This window comes from Giraffa tippelskirchi, chromosome 2 (assembly GCF_054371585.1).
Source record: "Giraffa tippelskirchi isolate mGirTip1 chromosome 2, T2T-mGirTip1v1.2.pri, whole genome shotgun sequence".
Classification (NCBI taxonomy): Eukaryota; Metazoa; Chordata; class Mammalia; order Artiodactyla; family Giraffidae; genus Giraffa; species Giraffa tippelskirchi.
Genome location: NC_137276.1, coordinates 84,327,222 through 84,351,154, shown reverse-complemented (window position 1 = coordinate 84,351,154; position 23,933 = coordinate 84,327,222). Strand labels below are relative to the sequence as shown.

General features: G+C 41.7%; 1 protein-coding gene across 3 annotated transcripts in view; it reads right to left on the bottom strand.

Moving 5' to 3' along the window:
• The window catches only part of WWTR1 (WW domain containing transcription regulator 1), a 144,065-nt gene that overhangs the window by 58,919 nt on the left and 61,213 nt on the right, over positions 1–23,933 (bottom strand). For all 3 annotated transcript variants that reach the window (XM_081569472.1, XM_081569473.1, XM_081569471.1), the window contains exon 3: positions 3,729–3,865. In XM_081569472.1, the coding sequence (XP_081425598.1) occupies positions 3,729–3,865 (137 nt within the window). The remainder of the gene's footprint in view (positions 1–3,728; positions 3,866–23,933) is intronic.

Below are 23,933 nucleotides of genomic sequence, written 5' to 3'. Positions count from 1 at the left end.
AGGCTCTTCTGTCCACGGGATTCTCCAGGCAAGAACACTGTAATACTGACTTAGTAGTAAAGTCGCTCAGTCGTGTCTGACTCTTTGTGACCCCGTGGACTGTAGCCTACCAGGCTGCTCTGTCCATGGGATTTTCCAGGCAAGAGTACTGGAGTGGGTTGCCATTTCCTTCTCCAGGGAATCTTCCCGACCCAGGGATCGAACCCGGGTGTCCAACATTGCAGACAGACGCTTTACCGTCTGAGCCACCAGGGAATACTGACTTACTGACTGACAAAAGGTTTCTTGGGCTGGCAGGGAGTCGGGGGAAGGGAGGAGACCCGAAACATTTTCACCAGGGGGCGCTATCCTCACTGAAAGTAAAAAATAGTGTTCCTAATTTAAAGCTCTTTGCACACTAACCAATCTAAAATAAATCTTTCCTGGGTTTGTTTGTTTGTTTTGAGAGCTTTTAACTTGAACAATGAAATGGTCCTCACATATAATGTATAATTAAATAAAACATAAAATAAAACTTTTATTTCCACAAAACACAATGATATTTCATTATGTGCCAGGCATGGATCTACACACTTTACTTATAAACTCATACAACCTCCTCACACTGTAAATATAATCCTCATTTTACATATGGAGAAACTGAGGCAGAATTAAGCAACTTAACAGAGTCACCAATAGGCAGAGCCAAGATTCCAATTCTGACAGTCTGACTCCCAGGACCATGTCTCTAATCTACAGGAAAACACAGAATTGCAATATAAGGAGATTTATTGCTGAATATACTTTGCTATGTCACTGATTATAGTTGCTCAGTCATGTCCGACTCTTTGTGACCCCAAAGACTATGGCCCACCAGGCTTCTCTGTCCATGGAATTCTCCAGGCAAGAATACTGGAGTGGGTTGCCATTCCCTTCTCCATGGGATCTTCCCAACCCAGGGATCAATCAAACCTGGGTCTCCCACATTGTAGGCAGGTTCTTTACTGTCTGAGCCATCAGGGAAGCCCACATCATAGCTCTAGAAATACATAAATTAGACTAGTAAAGGTACTCATTCTATCACCTGACAGTAATGTTCATTGTATTTTGACATCATTTTCACATGTACCTAAATACCCATCAGTGAAGGGGACATATGACTTAAGTTCACTTATTTGTCAGATGCATGCCACTGAAAAAAAACAAAATTCGAGATTTAAGAAGTAGAAGGACAAGAAGGATCTTCTCCACTTAAAAGGTAAAAAGAAAAAAAAAAATGTGGTTGATAAAACAGACCTAGAAATTTTGAGTTATCTTCAAAATAATGACTTTATATATATGTTTATATACATATATACACTAATAATATAAATAGATATATGTAAACAGATGTATACCTATTATTTTCAAAATAACGAAAACAAAATACCACATGTTAAATCTTAAAAGAAAAAGTAGAAAAATCTGTTCTATTTTTAAAGATTGATAATAGAGAGTATAAACTACAGGCAAAGCTATAGCTTAAAATAAAATACTCTGAGTAAATCATTTATTATTAGGACCATATTGTGACTCTAAATTATCCCCAGTCTTTGGAGCTTACTTTGGATTCCCCACTATATTTCCATTCTTGGGATACATCTGTGATTCTCAAGAGGCTAGGAACACACTCTGTAGTGGGCAAACACTCAAATATTATTGGAAAAATCCCAGAATGTGTGTCTTGAGAAATTCACTGCCCCAATTTATTAGAGATATGGGGAAAAGTATTTCATTCAGCCACAGGTAAACTTGTTTCAGACATTCCGATTACAATTTCTTTAGATAAACTTTACCAACAATTGGGCTTTTAGTGTGTTGGGGGGTGAGGGAGGACCTCACCTGTGCTTTCAATGTTAAGTTTTTAGCATTCAAAGTCCTTCTAATCTAGTCCTCTTCCTACCTGTGCAATTTTTAAAAATTAAGGGAAGTACATAAAAGAGCATAAACAAGGATATTCACTCCAATATTGGGTGCAGTAACAACACACTAAATCCAAACACCCATCAGATGGAGGCCAGTTAAATATTTATATTGGGCAATTAAAAAAAAAAAAAAAAAGACAGTTTTGTGTGTACAGATATGGAAGTGGAAAAACCAAGGTGCAGAACAGTGGATATAATGTGCTAGCATTTATGTGAAGAAACATACATAAGACTGGAAACACTGATTGACTCCAGGCAACACACAAAGGACTGAGACGTGGTGATGACAGGGAGACATACTTTTTGACACTCCTTTGAAAAGTGTTTGAATTTTTTTAACCAGGTCCATGAAAGATCTTTTCCAATTAAGACTGACTACAAAGTTAGCAATAATACTTTTAATAATCAGCTTTTAGAACTTTCAGTAAAAATTAAATGGTTAAAGAAACCCTGAAACAGTCTAATGTTACCTAATTTGTGGTTTCTTTGCTATACTTACATCTGCTTTCTACTTGAGCTCTGATATACTGGGGACAAATGACTCATGGGAAGCTTTGGTTTACTACTGCTCATTCAAGCACTGGCACCATTTTCCTTGATCTGTCCTTTAAATACGAAACACAACAGAGGCTGTTCCAAGTCGTTTGCCTTTTGTATATATTTTACATCTGCAGGCTTTAAAATGGTAGATCCAGACTTCCTGAAAGAAGGGACAATATATTTACTTGAGTATACTGACTCAGATCTCCTTGAGTCCATATTCACTGTGGCTAAGCCACAGTTATAAACGGAGGGTGTCTAGGAAAACTGCTTCCATTTTTATCTGTTCATTCTTGAAAATCCAACAGAGATTCTTTTCATTCTCTAAAATTCTATTCTGTGTATAAAACAGTACCTGGACATCTCATCTTAAATGGAAACGTCACCTGAAAACAGCACTATCTTTTTAAAAACTTTAAATAACTTTTAGGGGCATGGGAGAATGGCTAACAACAAAAGCTGATTGGTTCTGTTGCAGGAGTGTATTCATTCACACCTGATTCTCTCCAGTGGGTGGAATTTTACTTTTATTGCAATTAGCAGAAACTAATCTCAAGTCTAAAATCACACCTATTCAAAATGAAGTGAAATGTGAACCATCCTTTCCTAGGGGAGGTGTGGGGAGAAGCCACTAGCAGATTATGCAAGGGTTGAATGCATCCTAAAACCAGACCAACCTCAGTTTCAACTCTGGCTCTACTAGTGCACAAGCTGGGACTTTGGGAAAGTTTCTGCATATATAAAATGGGAATGCTGTCACTTCTTGTCGGAGAAGGCAATGTAGAGTTGTCGTGAGGACTGAATGAGATAAGGCAAGAAAATACCTGGTCTGGTGTCAGTTGCACATTATGAGGGAGAAGAAAAGGAAGGAAGCAAAGAGATTTGAGGCCAGAATTGTACCCTTTGGTAGTCTTCAGGGACCAAGTTCACAGGAAAGGGATAAGTGCCCTACTTGCCTTGGTGTGGGTGAAGACAGGAGGCCTAAGTGATTTTTCCAAGAGCTTCAATAAAGGTAACTGGAGACGATGCTGGAGCTGTAGTGTCAAGCTGGATAGCAGTGTCATGAACCACATAGCCAAGAGGCCAAGAAAAGACGGCAAGGGCAGTGAAAGGGTAACACAGCCAAAAGGGAGGAAAGGATACTCTCTGGGTACATGAGTAGGCACTGAGGCAACCAAAGCTGCTTCTGAGCTCCAGAGGCCCCTGCTTGAACGTCTGTTTATCCAGCTCCGAGTCAAAGCTTACCAAGATTCGGCTGAGACACGGCCATGGACCTCTGGGGCGCTGGTGTGGAAGTGGCAGCTGGGTGGAGGTTCATATGATTCAGGGGCTGATTCATCGCCTTCCTAGGGTCTTGCCATGTGGTGATTTTTTCTATGTGACTAAAAGAAGGAAAACAATTATCTCTTTAATTGTTAGCATCATTATCATCATCACCAGTAACAACACAACAGTTAAATGATGCTGGCCTTTCTTCCTTTAGAATCTGCTTACAGGAGGTTGACACATAATTTCCAGCCAACGTCAAACTTGCCCACTTACCCTCCATCCTAGTTGGGCCATGATGGGGATTTTGCAGGGGACTCTCTGACAATAAGTCCATGACGTAGTTGACCAGTTCCTTCCATGTGCAAATGCCCTCTTAAGGGTTTCCTGCCTTACCAAGGATGGACCAGCCCCAGCATACCTCCCCAAGTCCAAGGAGCCTATGTTCTCCAGTCCCCATTGCTCACTGCCAACCAAGCATTGGGCTACCATAGCGCAAACTCCTCTCCCAAAGCAGGACCCTGCTCTCCTGCCCATAAGCCCTCCCATACTCTCCAAGCTCATGTAATTGACACAAGGAGACACCTCCACCGGGCCCCAGCTAAAGACAGGGCCCTTGAAACCAATCTCGTAAACATGACATTACACAGCTCTTACTAAGGCTAAGACACTCTGAGGTCCACAGGAAGCTTATGTTCTACCATGCAAGGTAACAACTGTGTGGCTGGAGAACAGAGTAGCAGGAAATACATGTAGGAAGTGCTAGATCATGGAAACACCCAGATTACTGAGGCATAAAGGCTTCTGGGGAATAAGACATGATTAGACTTTTGGTCATATACAACACCCAAGCTTTGTTATTAATCTTAGAGAAACCAGAAGGACATCAGCTTCTGCCCAGAGTTTCCAGTGTGTCTTCAGAAAGATGGATGGGACCTCTAGCTTTCCTACCTCCTTCCAGACCACATCACAAGTCAATTCTGGTTCCTTACAGGCCTTGTGTCACTCCATAAACTCAATCTTTTTTGAGAATTTAGTACATTTTTCTTTTAAAGATAAGCATACTCATTTGGTGCCACAAATCTGTTTTCTGAACTATATCAAAGATCTTTCTGTATTTATTAAAGACAGCAAACTTTGATGGCAGAAGCTGAATGTCAGTCCGTTGTTCTAAGCCTTGTAACTAGGTTGCCTCTCCCAAACCAAAGGGCAATGTCAACCCCACACGTTATAAAGATCCTTCTAGATCCATGTGAAAAAAGAGCAATCTCGTTCCTTTTAAATACACCTTACTTTTGAATAGCAATGACTTCCTTTGAATCCTTCGTGTAGAAAACCACTATTAGTATCATTGGGTTTAATCCTAAATCAGTGACTCTCTTGTAATGGAGTTTTATTTATCTTTTCTTTTGCTTCCATTTCCTCACATCTGAATATGGCCACTGCTAAAATTCTTCTTCAGATTTCTTCATCCCAGACTAGAAGTTATTGCCATGGGACGCTCATTCATTGCCTTGAGTGAAAACTTGGATGTTTTCCCAAGAAGGCCTTTAAAATGAGTATGATTTAAAAGGAAAAAAAGTCAGCTTCCATAAAAGAGGCAAAATTAAATTTAACTGTAGAGTTTCATACTATAAGAGTCTTTAAAAAATAATCAAAAATAAATTGGGAGGAATAAACATAAAAAACTGAGAGGATCTTGAGGAGGGTGGTGGTGGTGGTGAGGAGATTGAACTGAAAAGATGAAAATCAACTATCTAAGGATCAAGAAACAACTGTCTTAGTTACACCTTCAAGGTTAACAATAGTAATTCTGTTCAAAGAGTTCATAAAATTCTCAGTCAACCTTTGGTCTTGTGGAGACTCATAGCCAGCCTCAGGGGGGGTTGTCACAGCCTTCCAAAAGAGGAAACAATTGATGAGGATGTCAAAATTGAGTAAGCTGACTTTAGCAAAGTAATTAGAGCTAAGAAACCCTTTGACTACCTATTCCTTCAGGATTCCATATTACTAAAACACATGGTAATCAAGTGCTACAGAAATACTTTCCACTGTACCAAAAAGGGAGGCATCCTTCTCTCTTTCATGAACCTTTCTTAGATCCTCTGACACCATGAATATACTGACACTGCCATAGAACCAGCACCAGCACAGTCCAGGGGGAGAAGCAGTGTTATATACTGTGCGTGCTCAGTTGCTTTAGTCGTGTCCAACTCTTTGCGATCCTATGGACCATAGCTCGCCAGGCTCCTTTGTCTATGGGATTCTTCAGGCAAGAATACTGGAGTGGGTTGCCACACACTCCTCTTGAGGATCTTCCCAAACCAGGGATCAAACCCGCATCTCTCGTGTCTCTGCATTGGCAAGTGGGTTCTTTACCACCTGGGAGACATTTAAGGATACTGCTGTGTACACACTCGGCTCCCTGTCAGTGATCAGAACAACACAGGAATCGGAATGATGGATTCGCAAATGCCAGTCCCCCACTCACCCTTCCCATCCTGAACAAGTGCGCTGGGGCTCTCAAGTCTGCAGAGAGCAGAAAGGCTCACGCCCAAAGTGGTAGAGGAGCCCAGCTTGTCTGAAGAGAGCCACTGCGGCTGACAGCCTCCATCCCCTAGGAGAGAGGGCAGGGATTTTCTGGATGGACACTCTGACTCTCATCCTAAGAAACCTGACCCCAAAATGCACAACTCAGCCACAGCTTCAAGCCCCAAAACTCCTCCCACAACCGTGGGAGCCTCCTCAGTCCACCCTTCAAACTCCACATCGCCAACACTTTTAAAGGAGTTTTGTTCCCAGTGGGTTTGATAATTAAATGTGTCACTTAGTGTATTCCCCAAAGACTTGACTACAAGGGGGAGCCTTTCATATGTGAGCAGCTCTCTTTGCTCTGAAACAACTCTGAGAAGAAGTTCTCTTTGCTCTGAAACAATTCTGAGAAGAAAGCCACTCCACTTCCCAGCCCCTGCACACCCATCGACCCCAGGGCAGTTCTACTCTTAAAACTGTTTATGTGACATCCAGGGTGGCTCCTGGTCTGAATGCCAAGAGCAAGGGCATTGCTCATAAGAACTTAATCCACCACTCATGATTTGATTTGAAAACTAAATTCATTTAGCTCCCCTCACCCTATTCCCAACCGTAGGATAAAACATCGCTCTTTCATACTGCTGCCTCATCTCTGCTCCCTCAATTAGAGCTACTGAGTCACTTCCTTTCTTGTATTTCTCAGTGCAGCCTTACTGTTTGCCAGGACTCGAAGTTTAGCTCAATTAATCTCCACTTCCCTAATACTCCCACCTCTGTCTGATGTCACTCTCTTGCTGAGTCCACTTCAAGCAAATATCTAAGGGGGAAAAAAAGAAAAAAAATGATGAAAGAAAGGGAAAAAGAAAGGATGAGGGAAAGAAAGAAAATGTCTCTCTGCTGCTTTAAGTCCAGTTTCCCTTAAAAATTTACATATGTAATATTTATATACACTTATATATGTATGCTCAATCTGCATATTAGTGTATATTCTATGAACACACATTCTATATAGCTTTCATACGAAAATGGAACAGAGGACTTCACTGGTGATCCAGTGGTTAAGAATCCACCTTCCAATGCAGGAAACAATGGTTCAATCCTTGATCAGGGAACTAACATTCCACATGTTGTGGGCAACTAAGTGCCACAATTACACAAGCCCACTCGCCACAACGAAGACCCAGCATAGCCCCACTTCCCTAAAAAAAGGAACCAAAAGGAAAAAAAGATACCAAAGTATTTAGGCTGATATATGCAAGTAATGGGCTTCCCGGGTAGCACAGCAGAACAAATTTGTCTGCAATGCAGGAGCCACAGGAGACTCAGGTCCAACCCCTGGGTTGGGAAAATCCCCTGGAGGAGAGCATGGCAACCCACTCTAGTATTCTTGCCTGGACAGTTCCATGGACAGAGAAGCCTGGTGGGCTACACTCCATGGGGTTTCAGAGTTGGACACAACTGAGCAAGCAGACGTGTAAGCAAGTAATATGCTCACTGGAGATTTTTCCCCCTTAATCTAAACTCTTCTACACTTTCCAGTTTTGAACAGTGATAATGTACTGTTTTCATAACCAGTGAAAACAAAAACACTTCTGAAGGTGCAAAAAGACAAAAAAGGAAAATGATGCATGAAAATGCAGGTCATAGGTACTAAAAAGTTATTGGAGATAAACTAGAGATTTGGCTCCTATTTTTGAGTGGGCAAAGTAAGAAGGGAAATGGATTCAATTGCCTGTCTCCATGCTTTTTATACAGAAAAAAAAAAAAAGCCAGTTTCTAAGGGAAAGAAAAACTCTTCTTGACACACACTCTCACACACCCAATTTTCCAGGACTGAAAAAAAAAAAATGTCTGCAAGGATTTCTCATGGAAGCCCAGGGTGGTGGGCAATGGAAATGGCACCTGTTACAAAGGTAATAGAGTCTTTTCCTCTTCCTTCAGGGGCCCCTTTGACCACGACTTCCCAGACTGCCTTTCTTCACAATCTTATAAAGGACAAATGTACAACCACACCGGAGTCTGTGAGAGCTTCAGTTCTGAGGACCTGCATGCTTGCCCAAGGGCAAGAAAGGTCAAGCACTTTTCTGAGAAGATATAAGGTTGGAAATGGTAGTTTATGGAAAGCTGTGTTAAGTTATTTTTCCTTCTAGAATTTGAATGTGTTCTTTAATACAGACACAAGTTGGGAAGCCATTTTATGCATTAGGAACACTCTGCGTTTGGGGTTAGAATGTCATTGAAATCAGTGGGGGAAGGGGGCAGCATTACCACTCTCCCAATCACCCTCCCCTACAGGCCTGGGCCCTCCCAACAGCCTCCAGGAAATTGTTAATTTAGCTCCTATTTGCATGACCTTTCACCTGGATGAGGACAATGGCCTTCAGGCTTCCCTCCCCCAGTCTCTCAAGTTTTCCTTCTGCCCTCCATCCCTTCCCCACCATCTCTATCAGACAATCCCTTCTCTAACACACCTCCAGACTCATCCCTAGAACAGCTGGGTCTGTGGTCCCCATGACCCTTGACATCCTACTAGGAGACAGTGGGAAGCACTGTGTCTTCTGGAAAGACCACAGGCTGGGAGTCACACATACCTGAGTTCTGGTGTTCTTTTGTTTTTTTGTTGTGTTTCTTTGTTTTGGCCACACCTCACAGCTTGTGGGATATCCAGTTCCCCAACCGGGGATCCAACCCGCACCTTCAGCAGTGAAAGCTCAAGAGTCCTAAGCACCAGATCTCCAGGTGATCCCCACATATGCCTGAGTTTTAATACAGCTCCGATCCTGTACGACCTAAGTGGACAAGCCATTTAACCCATCCTGGTCTCAGCACCCATATCTATGAGACAGGGGTAAAAAAGCCAACAAACAATCCGGTTCCTTTTTGTGAGGGTGAAAAAACGGCTGTTCTGGGAAGCCTGTAATCACCGAGGTCACCTGCCAATTTCATGACCAGTTCACTTCAATTCTCAAGCTCACCTCCTTAGCCAGTGAACTCACAGAAGACAGCTCCAGCCTCCAGCCCAAGACTGGCAACCTTTGGCTCAACAAGCCTGGATTGTATAATACCTAGAGTGCACGTGCACTTGTTAGGCATAAAAATGAAAAGTATTTTATAAATATAAAATCTTGACTGGCCGCAGGATCATGAAAGGCAAAGATAAAAATCTTATCTGCAAAAACAGAATCCACCAGCTTCTTATAGCCCAGGAAGAGGCTTGGTGTTTTTTGGATAAATTTACCCCCCAGTTCATGACCTATTACACTAACTTCATGGAAGGAAGCCACACAACAAAGACTTTCTGAAATAGAGAAGGCCTATGTAATACATTTTGTATTGCTGGAAGCATACGAAGATATAAAAATAGTAATGATTATGAGTGTTTAATTTTGAAAGAATTTGGAGTTCATAGCAACATAAGCTGTTTGCTTATATATGTGGGCAAAGATTTCATGTGCAAGTATAAGTGTTTGGTCTTTTTACTTTTCCTCCTCTCTTAATAAATTACAGAGTTTCACATTAGTTGTGTTGGACATTACTCAGGGCTCCCTCAACCGAGCTGTTACAGCAGGACTTAAAAGCAGCTTCTTCTTTCCTACTACCATCTAGATAGATGATTACATGCAAGTGTTAGTCACTCAGTCACGTCTGACTCTTTGCAACCCCATGGACTGTAGCCTTCCAGGCTCCTCTGTCCATGGGATTCTCCAGGCAAGAACATTGCAGTGGGTTGCCATTTCCTTCTCGAGGGAATCTTCCTGACCCAGGGATCAAACCCAGGTCTCCTGCATTACAGGCAGATTCTTTATTGTCTGAGCCACCAGAGAAGCCCAGTTATAGACAACCACACCAAAGAGATGGGAATATAAAGGCTCTAAGTGTTGTGAAAGTGAAAGTGTTAGTTGCTCAGTCGTGTTCAATTCTTTGCAACCCCATGGACTGTAGCCCGCCAGGCTCCTCTGACCTGCTCAAAGCTCAATTCATATTCAGTGCTTCTTGGCTTCATCCTTCTGCCAATCCCAGTTTCTCTTTAACCTCTCCCTTCATCCTTTCTTTTTTTGGGGGGGAGGTACTAATAGTTCTCTTACAATGGAACACAAGCTCTTTTGATGACAGAAAAGACCCAGTGGAGGCAGAGCAAGGTGTCCTACACATGGTCGGCTCTTGAAAAACAATACTCCTGGGACCCCCAGAATCTTCACAAGCCCAACTGAGGGCATAGGTAAAATATCTTAATTTTTAAAATCAGACATTTAAAGCTCTTTAACTTAGTAGGCCAATTCACCACCCTCTTAATGTTATAACAAATGTTTATACAGACTGAAGATGATTTGCTTAAAAACTGCTAACTAAAATAGGTTTGCAACTTCGTGTTGTGAACCCATTCAGTTAAACTCAGCAGTGTTAAAAATGAAAACTGAAGCAGATTTGCATGAGGTTGATAATTTCCCAGGCAGGTCTTGCCAAATAAATTGGACCCACTGTCAGCAGAAAACAAATGCTATGCCAGTGTTTAATCCTGTACCAGATGGCAAGAAGACTTGCCCAGGACTCACATAAAAATTTGAAAATTTTCCCCAGTTAGAATTAAAATACATATATGTAAAAGGTGGTTCACTTTTTTGTTGTATTTCAGGGATAAATGCTGTCTGTGTTTCAATTACATTAAACATGTGGGCAGTGTCTTCTGATTTAAATTTCAAGACCTAGGAAATGACACATCATATCTTACTCATTTCTTGCATTTCTTTGAGTGGAGCCTTTTGTTGTGCTTTGGTTTTTTGCCAGTGATACTTGGCTCTTCTGACTGACACCAGAGATGGGTCTTAATCACGAGAACAAAGACAGCTGGCATGCACACTTATAATTCTCCCAGGTTCAGAAACATACACTCTCCAGATAGTTCCTCGTGTTGTTTAGTCTCTCAGTCATGTCCAACATTTTTGCGACCCCATGAACTGTAGCCCACCAGGCTCCACAGTCCGTGGGAATTCCTAGGCAAAAATTTTGGAGTGGGTTGCCATTTCCTTCTTCAGAGGATCTTCCCAACCCAGGAATCAAACCCACATCTCCTGCGTCTCCTGCACCGGCAGGCAGATTCTTTACCACTGAGCCACCCAAACCCAGGGAACAGTGGGAGCTGATCAGAGTGGAAGCCCCACAGAAGTAGCAGCTCAAAGCCCACGTCTAAAGTAGCAACCCAATCTGATTAGTAGCCATCAGTAAATTGTTCCCCTCTGTTTAACCCTATCAGTCCAGCTGGATAATAAGGACTTGTCTTTTGAATACATTGACAATTGGAAATAAAGTGCTGGCTCTTCACCTGGCTGAAAGGATGCACAGCTGATGTTTTCTTTTCTTTCTAAAGCAACCAATCTCCCTCCCAAGTTGTCATCTTTCCTATTGTCAGCCCAACTGATGATTCTTTGTCCCAAAGCAGCTTTCATTACATTACAATTGGTTATAATTCTTTTTCTGTTCTGCCAAAATCCTAAACATCACCATCACTTGCTAGTCCAATGCATAAGAATAAAAGATACAAAGAGGTAAAAGTCAAGCTGCAAATGTACTTAGCTGACACATCCATTAGAAAACATTTATATCATTCATAGATTAAGTCCTAAAGCTATAAAAATTGACTCTCTTATGCTATACAATAAAGGTGACTGCTCACATAACACAAGTGTGTTGGCTGAGAAAGCTCATCCTTCTTTGAAACCACAAGGAATTTATAGTTAAAAGGTTCCGGTCAGATTTTCACTTCGGCAGCTCATCAAACATAGCTGCAGTCTATGACACAGGAATAATAACTCATATATAAGTAGGGTATATTTTTAGGATCCTCTAATAAAGGATGATACAAGACCAGAAGCATTATTTTGGTGCATGCTTCCGGTCTCTACCATTCACTTGCTAATTCAAAAAATTTCAGAGTTCTCTGGAATTTCGAATGAATGACAGGGATTGTATTTTTAACTACCAGGCTCTAATCCTCGACTTCCATCTCAGCGGTGCCAAGAAGTCTCCACTTGTTGAAATCAGCAGCAGTAGGAGCCGCAGCAGCATGGAAGGTCTTCGGGCACTTCCATCTCAGCCAGCCTCAGGCATCCATCTAGACGAATCCGGCTTTTCAGAACCTGCTCCATCTGGGCAGAGAGCTGAGTCCTGAAGTGCAGAGTGAGCCCACTTAAGGCTGTAATAATCGTAGTTCCTCCCTGAAGGGATTTATTTACCAGTGTTTGTCCCTGGGGTGAGAAAGCCAGGGACACCATGAAGGCGCCACTTCTGGAGAAAGCCTCTTTGGGAAGCCCATGACTCACGGACATGACCCAGAGGTGTGACTCAGTGACCTCGCTCCGGAGGGTGAGCTTTTGTGTGAGAGGCACCCCCTCATCCCTGCTGAGGTCCCCAGTGCCATATGACTGGGGCAGACCTGACTTCCTTTGTGCAAACTGAGCCAACTCTTGCTTCACCTCACTTTTCCTATTTCCAAAAAAAAAGTGAGAAGAAAAAGGACTGTGTTTCTGTTTGCTTGTCTGCCTCTGGCCAAGTGCCCTATTAAAGAACTTCAGCTATACTGCGATGGTATTATCAACACTCTGGTTTTTCTCGCTTTTCATGTCAGGATCAATAATGGTATTAAAAGATTTATAAACCACATTGTTTCTTGTGTTGAAGCTGAACAACCATGTATTTTACCAGGTTTTATTATTTCCAGGCATCAAGTATAAAACAGGTGCTTGGTACCTATTTTCCCACTTTTTCACAAACAAAAATAAGGGATAGTAATGAGGAGAAGTGAAGATGAGGATCTTAATGAATGGCGAATTCTAAAATTATCAAAGGAAGTGAAAGGCATTCATCCATTCAGTCATTCAACAAATTGTATTTACCCCAGGATAGTATCTTCCATGAGGATGCAGCCCCAAAAGCAGTTCTGGCAAATGTGGAGTGTGGTGAAAATTACTACTGCAAATCCTTTAAATGGGCCATAACGTACAGTTTGCTAAGCTTTGTGTATATTATAAGGTCTTTCAGTAAGTCCAACACAGCCAGATCTTTCCAGGGTTAGGACATGGTACTATTTCTACAGCCAAGCTCCAGATGAAGTGATGCTGTCCCCAAATACTTATGTTGAGATTTGCTAGGCACATAGAATTGAATTCATGCCACTTAAATAGACATATGATCCTGAATGCCTGCAGTGTCCTCTCCTCCCCGGGAGGACGTAACAGAAGATGTAGCGTGGGACCTGGAAGCTGGCGATCAAGTGGGCAGTGGCAATGAAATAAAGGGTGGTATGGAGGGTAAAAAAGCACACACCCTATTTTTATTGTTGCTATAAAAGGTTCAGAGCCTGACATTCTATCTCAATAGCTGCATGTTAGATACGCTCCGGTATCAACAGCATCTGACATCTGGGAAGCAGCTTTAATCTCTCAATCAGTTTTTAAAAGAAAAAATTTTTAAGCTACCAAGCTACTTTAAGTGCTCAAATACTTTGAAAATTGTTTTTCCAGGCTCTCCGTGCTCAACACATGTTTCAACGTGTTGTTTTTCCAGTTGTTCTTAAATGGGACATTGACACACTGCTTGTTCTGGTGGGGCAAAATGAACTAAATGTCACTTGTCCAAGGAAATAGGGCAAAACCTCCAAAAAAACCAAAAATTCTTTTGGGTTAGTCTAGTCTCTCCTCTATTCGTGTGGGGAGAGCCAATTCCTTTTTGGTTTGTTGTGGTTCTTGTTTTTAATTCCAGGAAGAGGATGAGCCACCCTGGTCTTCAGTTACTTTATGCACATGTTTCAATGACAAGACACATGGAGCTAGAGAAGAGACTGGCATGAGCCCCAACCCCGGTCTGGAGAAAGATCGGAGGTGCTTTTCAGAGCCAGCATCCCATTTTGCAAGAAACAGTTTGGAGGAGCAAAGACAAAAGAAGCGGAGTTGAGTTAGGCTTCCCAGCAGGGAGGGGAGAGAAACACAGGAGGCCTTGAAGATAATCACCAGGCAACACTGCTTATGTTTCCTGTAAACCCAGCCCAAAGCGTCTCTTTACATGTATTTCTTTGCATCTTGGGTTGAAAGCATCACCCAAATGAGGCAGTACTGCAAGCGGTTTTGAGCTCTGCAATTAACCAGTTAAGAGACCACAGAAACTTTACTTCCAGCCTCAGTTTCCTCCACTCTGAAACAGGCATAAGAACACCCTTTCATGTGTGAGGCTGTTTTAAATATTTCATCCCATAACAAAACACCCACACAGTGCCAGACACACCCATGACGCTCTATAAATACTAATTCCACTTCTTTCTCTCATGAAAATCTATCCCAACTTTTTACAAAGATCTGAGGAATTCAAATGCAAAATTGTCAGCAAACACCCTAGGGTACAGTGAAAATGGGGAAAGATAAGAGTGGACATTAATTCACTGCAAAAGCTACAGATTTATATGACTTCACATAAAGCAGCTAACTAACCATTGATCCAGAGATGAAAACATTCTCAAAACACAAAAGAACAAGCAAACCACCAGCCTTTCAGTGGCTCCTTCACTACCACCCCTCCCCTCACCCTACATTCTAATAATAACAACTCTCAGATCCAGTGTAAGAAAAGGCCAAAGCTGAGATTCCTCTAACGCCTTTGTTAGGCACTTTTAACGGTGATGAGCATCCCATGTCAGCCCAAGACTTCCAGTCTCATGTATAAAGTAGTAAGGATTTCAGCTTGAAGTGAAAAGCATAAGGCAACACTATAAAAAGAGTACCTAATAGCTTTCCCTCCTTCCTAACAGAAATGCTCAAGAAGTTTTACCCTAATGAAGTTCTTTAAATCAATTACAGGGTGAAAATAGTTCACTCCCATAGTTTACCCCAACATGTAGGGGCACAGATTAGGTACAGAAACACAAGAAGACTTGAAACTTCTGTGAATCAACAAAATGGAAAAACAAATTAGCTTAAAAAGTACTATAGTTTTATACAAAACATGTTAATGCAAAACAAACAAGTTAGCTTTGTACCCACGGGTATATGTTAATCAAAAATATACTACTGTTGGGAATTCCCTGGCGGTCCAACGGTTAGGACTCTGCCTTTTCACTGCTGAGCACCTGAGTTCAATCCCTGGTGGAGGAACTAAGATCCCATAAACCAGGCAGTGCAGCCTATATATATATATATATGTGCGCGCGCGTGTGTGTATATATATATATATATATACACACACACACGCATGTGCACACACATACAAATACTTAACAAAGAACAGAAAATGTATTTTTTCAATTTTTTATGACTTATTCACCCATCCAAACCCCACTGTTCTTCACTAACATATTATAGTTAGCATTAATTCTCATAGTAAAAAACATCTATTTGGGTGTATGCACTTTTAATTTTTATATGATTTTTAAACTTATAGGAAATGGTGTAACAGAAATCAAACATCTTTATATCTTAACACCGACATGGGCTGAGTGAACAGCTTCTTGGTTGTGCCTTTTTACTTGATTGGCAGGAAAAGTTTTCAAACTGGGTTCGCTTGTTCATTGAATCTCCAAGTAAGTGTTCTTAAAAGTGGAGGAAACATGCGTGAATAACGTTTGAATTCCCAGGCCAACATCCTTCCAATTTTTGGAAGGAATACTTTTACTTGTACAAACCTTGATTTGAAGAAAAAATTGTACCAAAAACCCCCACATCAACTCTCTTCAGAATGTGTGATTTAAAGAAAGATAAAAACACAGCTTCAGGAAAAAGTTTTAAAATGCCCTTAAAATGCTCGCCAAAGAACCCACAGCCTCATTGAGGGTTACTCTTACATATTACTAAACTTAACTAGTAACCTCTTTCTGCAGAGTCGTTTGTCAACACATTACAAAATCCTTGAAAAATCTTTGAATTAGAAACTCCTCCACGAAACATATACCAAGGAAACAGAAAGATATGGCCGAGATGGCCAGCTGCTTCTGAATATCTACTCGCCCTCTCTTCTGGGTGCAAGGTGTGGCCAACAGACTAAGTTCGAGACAATAAACAGACTGCTGTGTGAAATTCTAGGGAAGTTCTTTAAATGGAAGGGATAGACAATCTTTTCTGCTTTCCACCCTTCTTTATTCCAGCTTAGAAAGTAGATGTTATGGCCAGAGCTACAGCAACCCTTTTAAATCATGAGGAACAAAAGCTACTCAGTAAGAACAAGACAATAGAAAAGAGACAAGTGCTTGCAGAACCATCACATCAGCCCTTGACCATCTTAATGTTAGAGACAATCTCATTTCATGTCCCTGTTAATTACAAACATAATTCCAAACCAATAAACAAGTATGCAGAATGTATGTGCAAGGATGTCCACTGCAGTTTTATTTTATGTCTCAACTGTGGTAAATGGTTAAGTAAATTATGGGTCAGCCAGACCATGGAAGAATGAACAGACATTACACATGACACGGATCTATACTTGTTAAAATAGAAAGTGAACATAATGCTAAGTGAACATAATACTATTTTGGTTAATACCCAAACATATGAATAAGAGGAAAGTAGGCTTTAGTCATATCTTTAGATTTCTTGATACTTTCTCCACTTTGTACAATAAGCATTACTTTCCAATTAGAAAAAAAAGAGAGAAAGAATGAGAAAAGCTATCCTCCTCTGCCCTGCTCCAAGTAAACTCGCTTCCTGCTGAAAAAAATAACATTGCATTCCACATTCGAACCTGACACTCCTAATTACAGCCTCCAAGAATAAGCCCACAGCTAGAGTGTAGTTGTACTTCTTGTCAGTCCCTTAACTGTGAGCTGGAAAAGGCACCATCCTAATTCTCCCCTGAGTGCTCAGCCTAAAGGTGCTGTGAACCAGGGAGGGGCACAAAGCGGGGTGCGGGGAGCGGGAGAAGGGATAAAGAGGATCAAGGGAAATTCTATAATTAAGCAATATTTCATGGCTGCCTCTGGCAGCTGTTTGAGCGAGCCGGGGGACTGTGAACCAGGCGTCAACAGACTGAGCAGCTCTGTCCTCTGGCAGATCAAGCGGGGCCTGTCATCTGGAGCACTGTCTACACTTCACAGGAGAATCGCAGGCATCTTGTATCCAGCACCTGTCGGCTCTGGAGATGCCCAGCTGCGGTGCCGGTCTTGCTGTCATCTGCCTAATCCAGAAGGGAGAGGCATTTATTGTCTCTTGAAAGATTAGGGTGCAACTATCTTTGATTCTCTTCTCATGAAAGAGAATGCATGCCTCCTGTTCCTGTGTTTGTTTTCTTCTCATGCCTCCTGACTTCTTTTCTTATTAAAGGAAGAAAACTACCCTTGCAGCTGTATTTTTCATTTTTTAACCCCCACGTTAATTACACAGTCATTCCAAATAATGGTTTAAATTTAGTCTGATGACCAACCACAAGCCTCTTCTCCTCCCACTCCAAGGCACATCCTGTCTTCAGAACTGCTAAGCAGTTCCCACTGAGTTGGAGAGGAACTCTGTGTAAAGAAAGAAGCAGGATAAAGATCATAATAATGGTCAAAGGAAATGGTATTTTCTCTACAGGACACATTTAGATTTTTCCTTTCCATGAGACTTTTTTTTAAAGGATGTTGAATTGAAGGAGATTTTAAACAAGCTTTCAAGTTCTCAGTAGTTCCAATATTGGATCGAGTGTGGAAGACCCACAGCAGATATTCAAAAACTACTCATGAAATAAATTATTTTAAAAAGCAAGGAGGGAAAAAATGTATTTAATGAGCTTCCTTTAACAAAATAGTTTGTTTCTCAGTGACTGTACCAAACAAATCACCCATATCTTATGTATCCTCATCTATCAAGTGTTCAAAAAACTCTTCCAGGAAAGTTTGTTCTTTACTGGTCCCTGGAAGGACATGAAGGCTAGAGGATGCTGTAACATCCTCTAAAACAAATGAAAGTATTATTAATTTATTCTAGTTTGATTCAGCAAACTGGTCAACTGAACCACCACCAAGTGCTGCTCACCATGGACCCTGAAAGTACACCACCTCGGGCATATTGCAGACACTCAGTAAATGCTTTTTGTTGCTCCTGCTGTTGCTGCTGGGTTTTTGGCCACACTGCATGGCTTGCGGGATCTCAGTTTCCCAACCAGGGATTGAAGCTGGGCCACAGCAGCGAAAGCACCAAATCCTAATCACTAGATCGCCAGGGTATGCTGTGCTTAGTCACTTCAGTTGTGTCTGATTCTCTGCGACCCCATGGACTATAGTCCACCAGGCTCCTCTGTCCATGGAATTTCCCAGGCAAGAATACTGGAGTGGGTTGCCATTTCCTACTCCAGGGGACCTTCCCAACCCAGGTATCGAAACTGAGCCTCTTGCGTCTCCTGCATTGCCAGACAGATTCTTCACCACTAGCACCACCCTTATGTATACAGACTGCCAGGGAAGTTCCAATAAATAAATGTTTGTCAAATGAATGAATGAGTGAACATACAAATGAAGTTAATAGTGACATTCACTAATAGTGACAGCCATGATAATAATGACTCTTAGTCATACATCACAATATTCACAGTAATGATGGTAATAATAATGTCTGACAGCAACAGTTGACATGTATATAGCACTTCATAGCTCCAAAAATTACCTTAATTGGACCCACACATAGCAGATTTACTAACCTTCATTTTTAACATCCAGAAATTGAGTTGGGAAAAGTTAAACGACTTAATAAATTTCCTAATGTTCTACGTGACACAGCTGAGAGCCCAATCTTATTCTAGAGTTGGGTCTTGGGCTTTTTTTCCATAACGTGATACTGCCTTGTAAACCCAAAGAGGCTGACGCAAATAATCTGAACCTTTAGGAAGGAAGGCGGAGAAGGAAATGGCAACCCACTCCAGTCCTCTTGCCTGGAAAATCCCATGGACAGAGGAGCCTGGCAGGCTACAGTCTGTGGGGTCGCTAAGAGTCGGACATGACTGAGCAACTTCACTTTCACTTTTCACTTTTCACTTTCATGCATTGGAGAAGGAAATGGCAACCCACTCCAGTGTTCTTGCCTGGAGAATCCCAGGGACGGGGGAGCCTGGTGGGCTGCCGTCTATGGGGTTGCACAGAGTCGGACATGACTGAAGCGACTTAGCAGCAGCAGGGAGGAAGGAAAAGAGGGTACAGACAGTTGGTGCTGCCGATAGTCTGACTTTGTCCTGGAACAAAGTCACCTACAGGCTTGGTCCCACAAGACAGACTCTTCCCCACATCGTCTTGCTTCAACAATCCCACCTCGTGGGCTTCCCAGGTGGCTTAGTGGTAAAGAATCCACCTGCACTCTGGAGACACAGGTTCAGTCCTTGGGTCAGAAAGATCACCTGGAGGAGGAAATGGCAACCCACTCCAGTATTCTTACCTGGGAAATCCCATGGAGAGAAGACCCTGGTGGGTCTTCTACAGCCTATGGGGTTGCAAAAGAGTCAGACGTGACTGAGCACACACTGATCATCCCTCCTCATCCCTCCTGACCCCCTTGAGTCATGGAATGTATGCACTTGCCTGCAAAGTTGACCTTTTAACTGGCCTGGTTTTAATCAGGCCCATCCGGTCAAGAAAAAGGACTCCTGTGACAGTAAAACAAATTACCTCCATGTGATCCTGTAGTTGATGTTAGGGAGGAAGGAGAGGAAGAAAGACAAATACTACTTTAAAAAAGTAAACCAAATACAAAGCCAGACTCTCTGCTGTGACTTAAAAGGAAGAGGTAAAAAGACTCTGAAGATGGATTTTGAGACACAAAGGTAGCAACCGAGTATGGCTCTCAAGAGCAGGGCTCCCAGCCAGAACTGAAGCTGTTAAAGGTCCCGCCTCCTGCAAAGTGCCTTCCTTCAGAAACTCTGACAATAACAGCTTCAGCCTGACTTGTCTTTGGTCTTTATTAATGTTGATTACTAGGGAAAATATTCAAATATTGATGTTTTTGATGTTTGATAAATGTGTTCATTTATAATTCTATTAATGTTAGGTTATTAACTTTTATAATTGACTATAATTGGCTTCCCAGGTGGCTCAATGGTAAAGAATCTGCCTGTAAATGCAGGAAACACAGGAGACCTAGGTTCAATCCCTGGGTTGGGAAGATACCCTGGAGGAGAAATGGCAACCCACTCCAGGATTCTTGCCTGAAAAATTCCGTGGACAGAGGAGAGGAATCTAGAGGGCTACAGTCCATGGGGTCACAAAGAGTCCGACACAACTGAGCGACTGAGCACACACACACATAACTATAATTACTTAAGTGTAGATTAATCTTTCCCACTTATTTTTTTAATGGGAAAAAAGAAGTATTGGAGATAATTCTAAGCTACTTTTCCTAAGCTACTCCCTTTTAGCTTTTTACAATATTTACATTTTTAACATTTACACAAAGTACATTTTTGTAGTGTGCTCTGAAATGAAAACAGCTATATTAGAAGAAACAGCTAAGAACTGTTAGGATCTGGATTCATTTTAAATGACTTTTTGAGAAAAGGGTCACATTTGCATACTCAGACATATAATTTTAATACAAAGTGCAAGAATATGTGCACGTATTAATTATCATATGCTGTCTGTCTATGTGAGGAAAGACAAGTCTGTTATTACACTGAAATGAAATCAAGAGGAAAATGACAGAAACATGACTTTATATGACTATCTAAATAAACTACCTGTATTTTCTTATTTTGCTCCAAAATGTTCCTTGAACAAATTTTTGTCAACATGGCCCTACAAGGGCTTCCCTGGGGCTCAGACAGTAAAGTATCTGCCTGCAATGAGGGAGACCCAGATTTGATCCCTGGGTCGGGAAGATCCTCTGGAGAAGGAAATGGCAACCCACTCCAGTACTCTTGCCTGGAAAATCCCATGGACGGAGGAGCCTGGTAGGCTACAGTCCATGGGGTCGCAAAGAGTAGGAGTGAGCGATTTCACTTTCTTTCTTTGGTCCTACAAAAGGAAGATAAAATAAGCCAGGTTGAGCTTTGGTCTGGAAAATTCCCATAATCCTGGTAACAACTATTTTGACAAAAATATGAAAATGAAAGTGTGCCGTGAGGTGGGGGTATGGGAGGTAATTAACACTAAGTCATTCTGTAGGGAAAGACACTTCTGAGTCTGCCAACAGCCTCACTTCACAGATGGACCTCATCTGACATTCAACCTAAATCAAATCTACTTCTCAGGTGACAAAAGCTTTTGGGTTCAGTCATACTGGCTATGAGGAGATGCATTTATGGGCAGTGTAACCTCAAGTACATTCTATGGGATTTAAGTCCTAGAAGATAATACCCCAAACCTGCACCCAAAAGAGTGTTGTTATCAAATAAATTTGGGAAACACTGAATGCTAAATTTCCCTCCTAAATTGCATTATTACAAAAAGCTCTGTGTTTGAATTAACTTAACCTAACATTTATTTTAGGTGTGATCTTTTCCTTCACTTTATTAATACGTTGTAGAATATATTTTGGACTTCCCAAGTGGCGCTAATGGTAAAGAACCCACCTGCCAATGCAGGAGATGTAAGAGACGAATGCTCCAACCCTGGGTCAGGAAGATCCCCTGGAGAAGAGCATGGCAACCCACTCCAGTATTCTTGCCTGGAGAATCCCATGGACAGTGAAGCCTGGTGGGCTATAGTCCATAGGATCCCAAAGAGTCAGATACGACTGAAGCAACTTAGCATGCACTCATGCAGGCAGAATACATTTTAGGAATCAGAATATACCATTTGTGGTATTTATTCCAAGCACAGCATCAGACTCAGTTCAGCAGCACTGCCTGAACACACAATGTTCTTCAGATGTGAAAGTGAAAGTGTTAGTTGCTCAGTTGTGTCCGACTCTGCAAACCCACGGACCGTAGCCCACGAGGCTCTGTCCACAGGATTCTCCAGGCAAGAATACCGGAGTGGGTTGCCGTGCCCTCCCATACTTCAGATATTATATAGCACTATTTTTATACCCAACTGACTGGAACTAAAAAACATAGGCAGCTCACATCCAGAATCAGTGGGCAAATGTGAGTGTAATGCTATGAAGCTATAATACCAAAGCAACCTGATGACAGAGTTTATCCAAAGCAGAGTTCATTTAAAGATTGTAGAGCTGGAGAGAGATAGTGAGAGAAATATATGAGCATGTATATGTATATTACGATTTCAAGCTATTCCATGTTTGTTATATACATTTCCATTTATGAAAGCTGGAAATTAAACTTGTGTTTTTAAAAAGTGAACTGTGTTTGCACCCAGAAGCTTTTAGTTTTCTTCCTTACTTCAAAATCGGGAGCTTATAAGAGTCTGTCTATTCTTAGTGTGCCTTCAAAATGTAGCTTCCTTGGCTCGGGGGTCACAGCTGCTGCAAAGCACTCTGGGTGGCTCCTCTCCATCCCCTTAAAACAACTGGTGGGAACCCAGCACTTAGGCCATCAACCCAGCTGTTCAATCTCACTTTCTAATTTTAGCAAGTCACTTTGCAACTAATGTCACTAGGGCATGTCACATTGAAAACCACACCAGAGAAGGTTGATTCCTATCTGCTCCCCACCTCCACCCCCTAAAAAATTTTTTAAAAACTCCAGGCACACAGAGCAAAGTCACCCATAGATACCTACAACAATACCACCCAGATGCACATTGCAGGAGCCTCATGACCTGATTTACATGGGGCATACTGGTGATCTAGTATTCTTGCCTGGAGAGTTCCGTGGACAGAGGAGCCTGGCAGGCTACAGTCCACAGGATCGCAAAGAGTCTGGACACAACTCGGCAATTAACACCACCAGTACCACTGGTGATCTAAGAAGGCTTCACTGGACACTACAAGTAGGCTTCCATCTCCCCGCTTAGTTCAGCCCATTAGATGGTTACCTATTAGCAGCTGCAGAGCCCAACAGCCTGGAAATTCATGAAAACCAACCTTGGGTCAAGAGACTTACACATACACTGTGCTGCCAGCCTTCTTACTAGAATGCAGGATGCATGCTTTTCCGCACTGTTAATGTACCATAAAATTGTCATGAAGCCTTCATAACGTAATTACTTGCACCGAATTGATTATACATGCCCCCAGCCTCGTTTTCTTTATTTCCTTTTTTTCTCCAACTGCATGCTCAGTGTAATTTACTTGTCCCAAAGCCAAGCAATTTCAGAATTATCTGACTATTTATTATCCATTGTGAGTTACTAATTAAAATAATTTCCTTCCGTGAAAAATAGTTGCTCTTTTCCTGAATTCACTTCGAGATGCTCATCACTGAGGAGAACTCCAGGAATGCCTTGCTAAGCTCCCCTATAATTGACTGCCTCTATTGTTAACATATGCGTGGACTTAAAAAACATTAAACGACTTATCCAAATGGGAACAAAATGCCCTTTGAGTTCCATTGATAACTTAACCTTTAGCGTTTTGGATTAAATCCCATTTCTCGAGAAGCAGGGGGAGCCTCTGAATGAAACCATTATGTAAAACATTGTTGTGGGACTTATTCTGTGTGAAAATATATACAATATATCATTTACAATGTCTTTGATTGAAGGTGGGTTTTCATAATTTTGAACTAAAATATACATATCTTTTATGGCTTCTCTAGTTTGTGCTCATTCTTTTAGGGAACTAGAAGTAATTTTGAGCAGACAAATGAACCCATCAC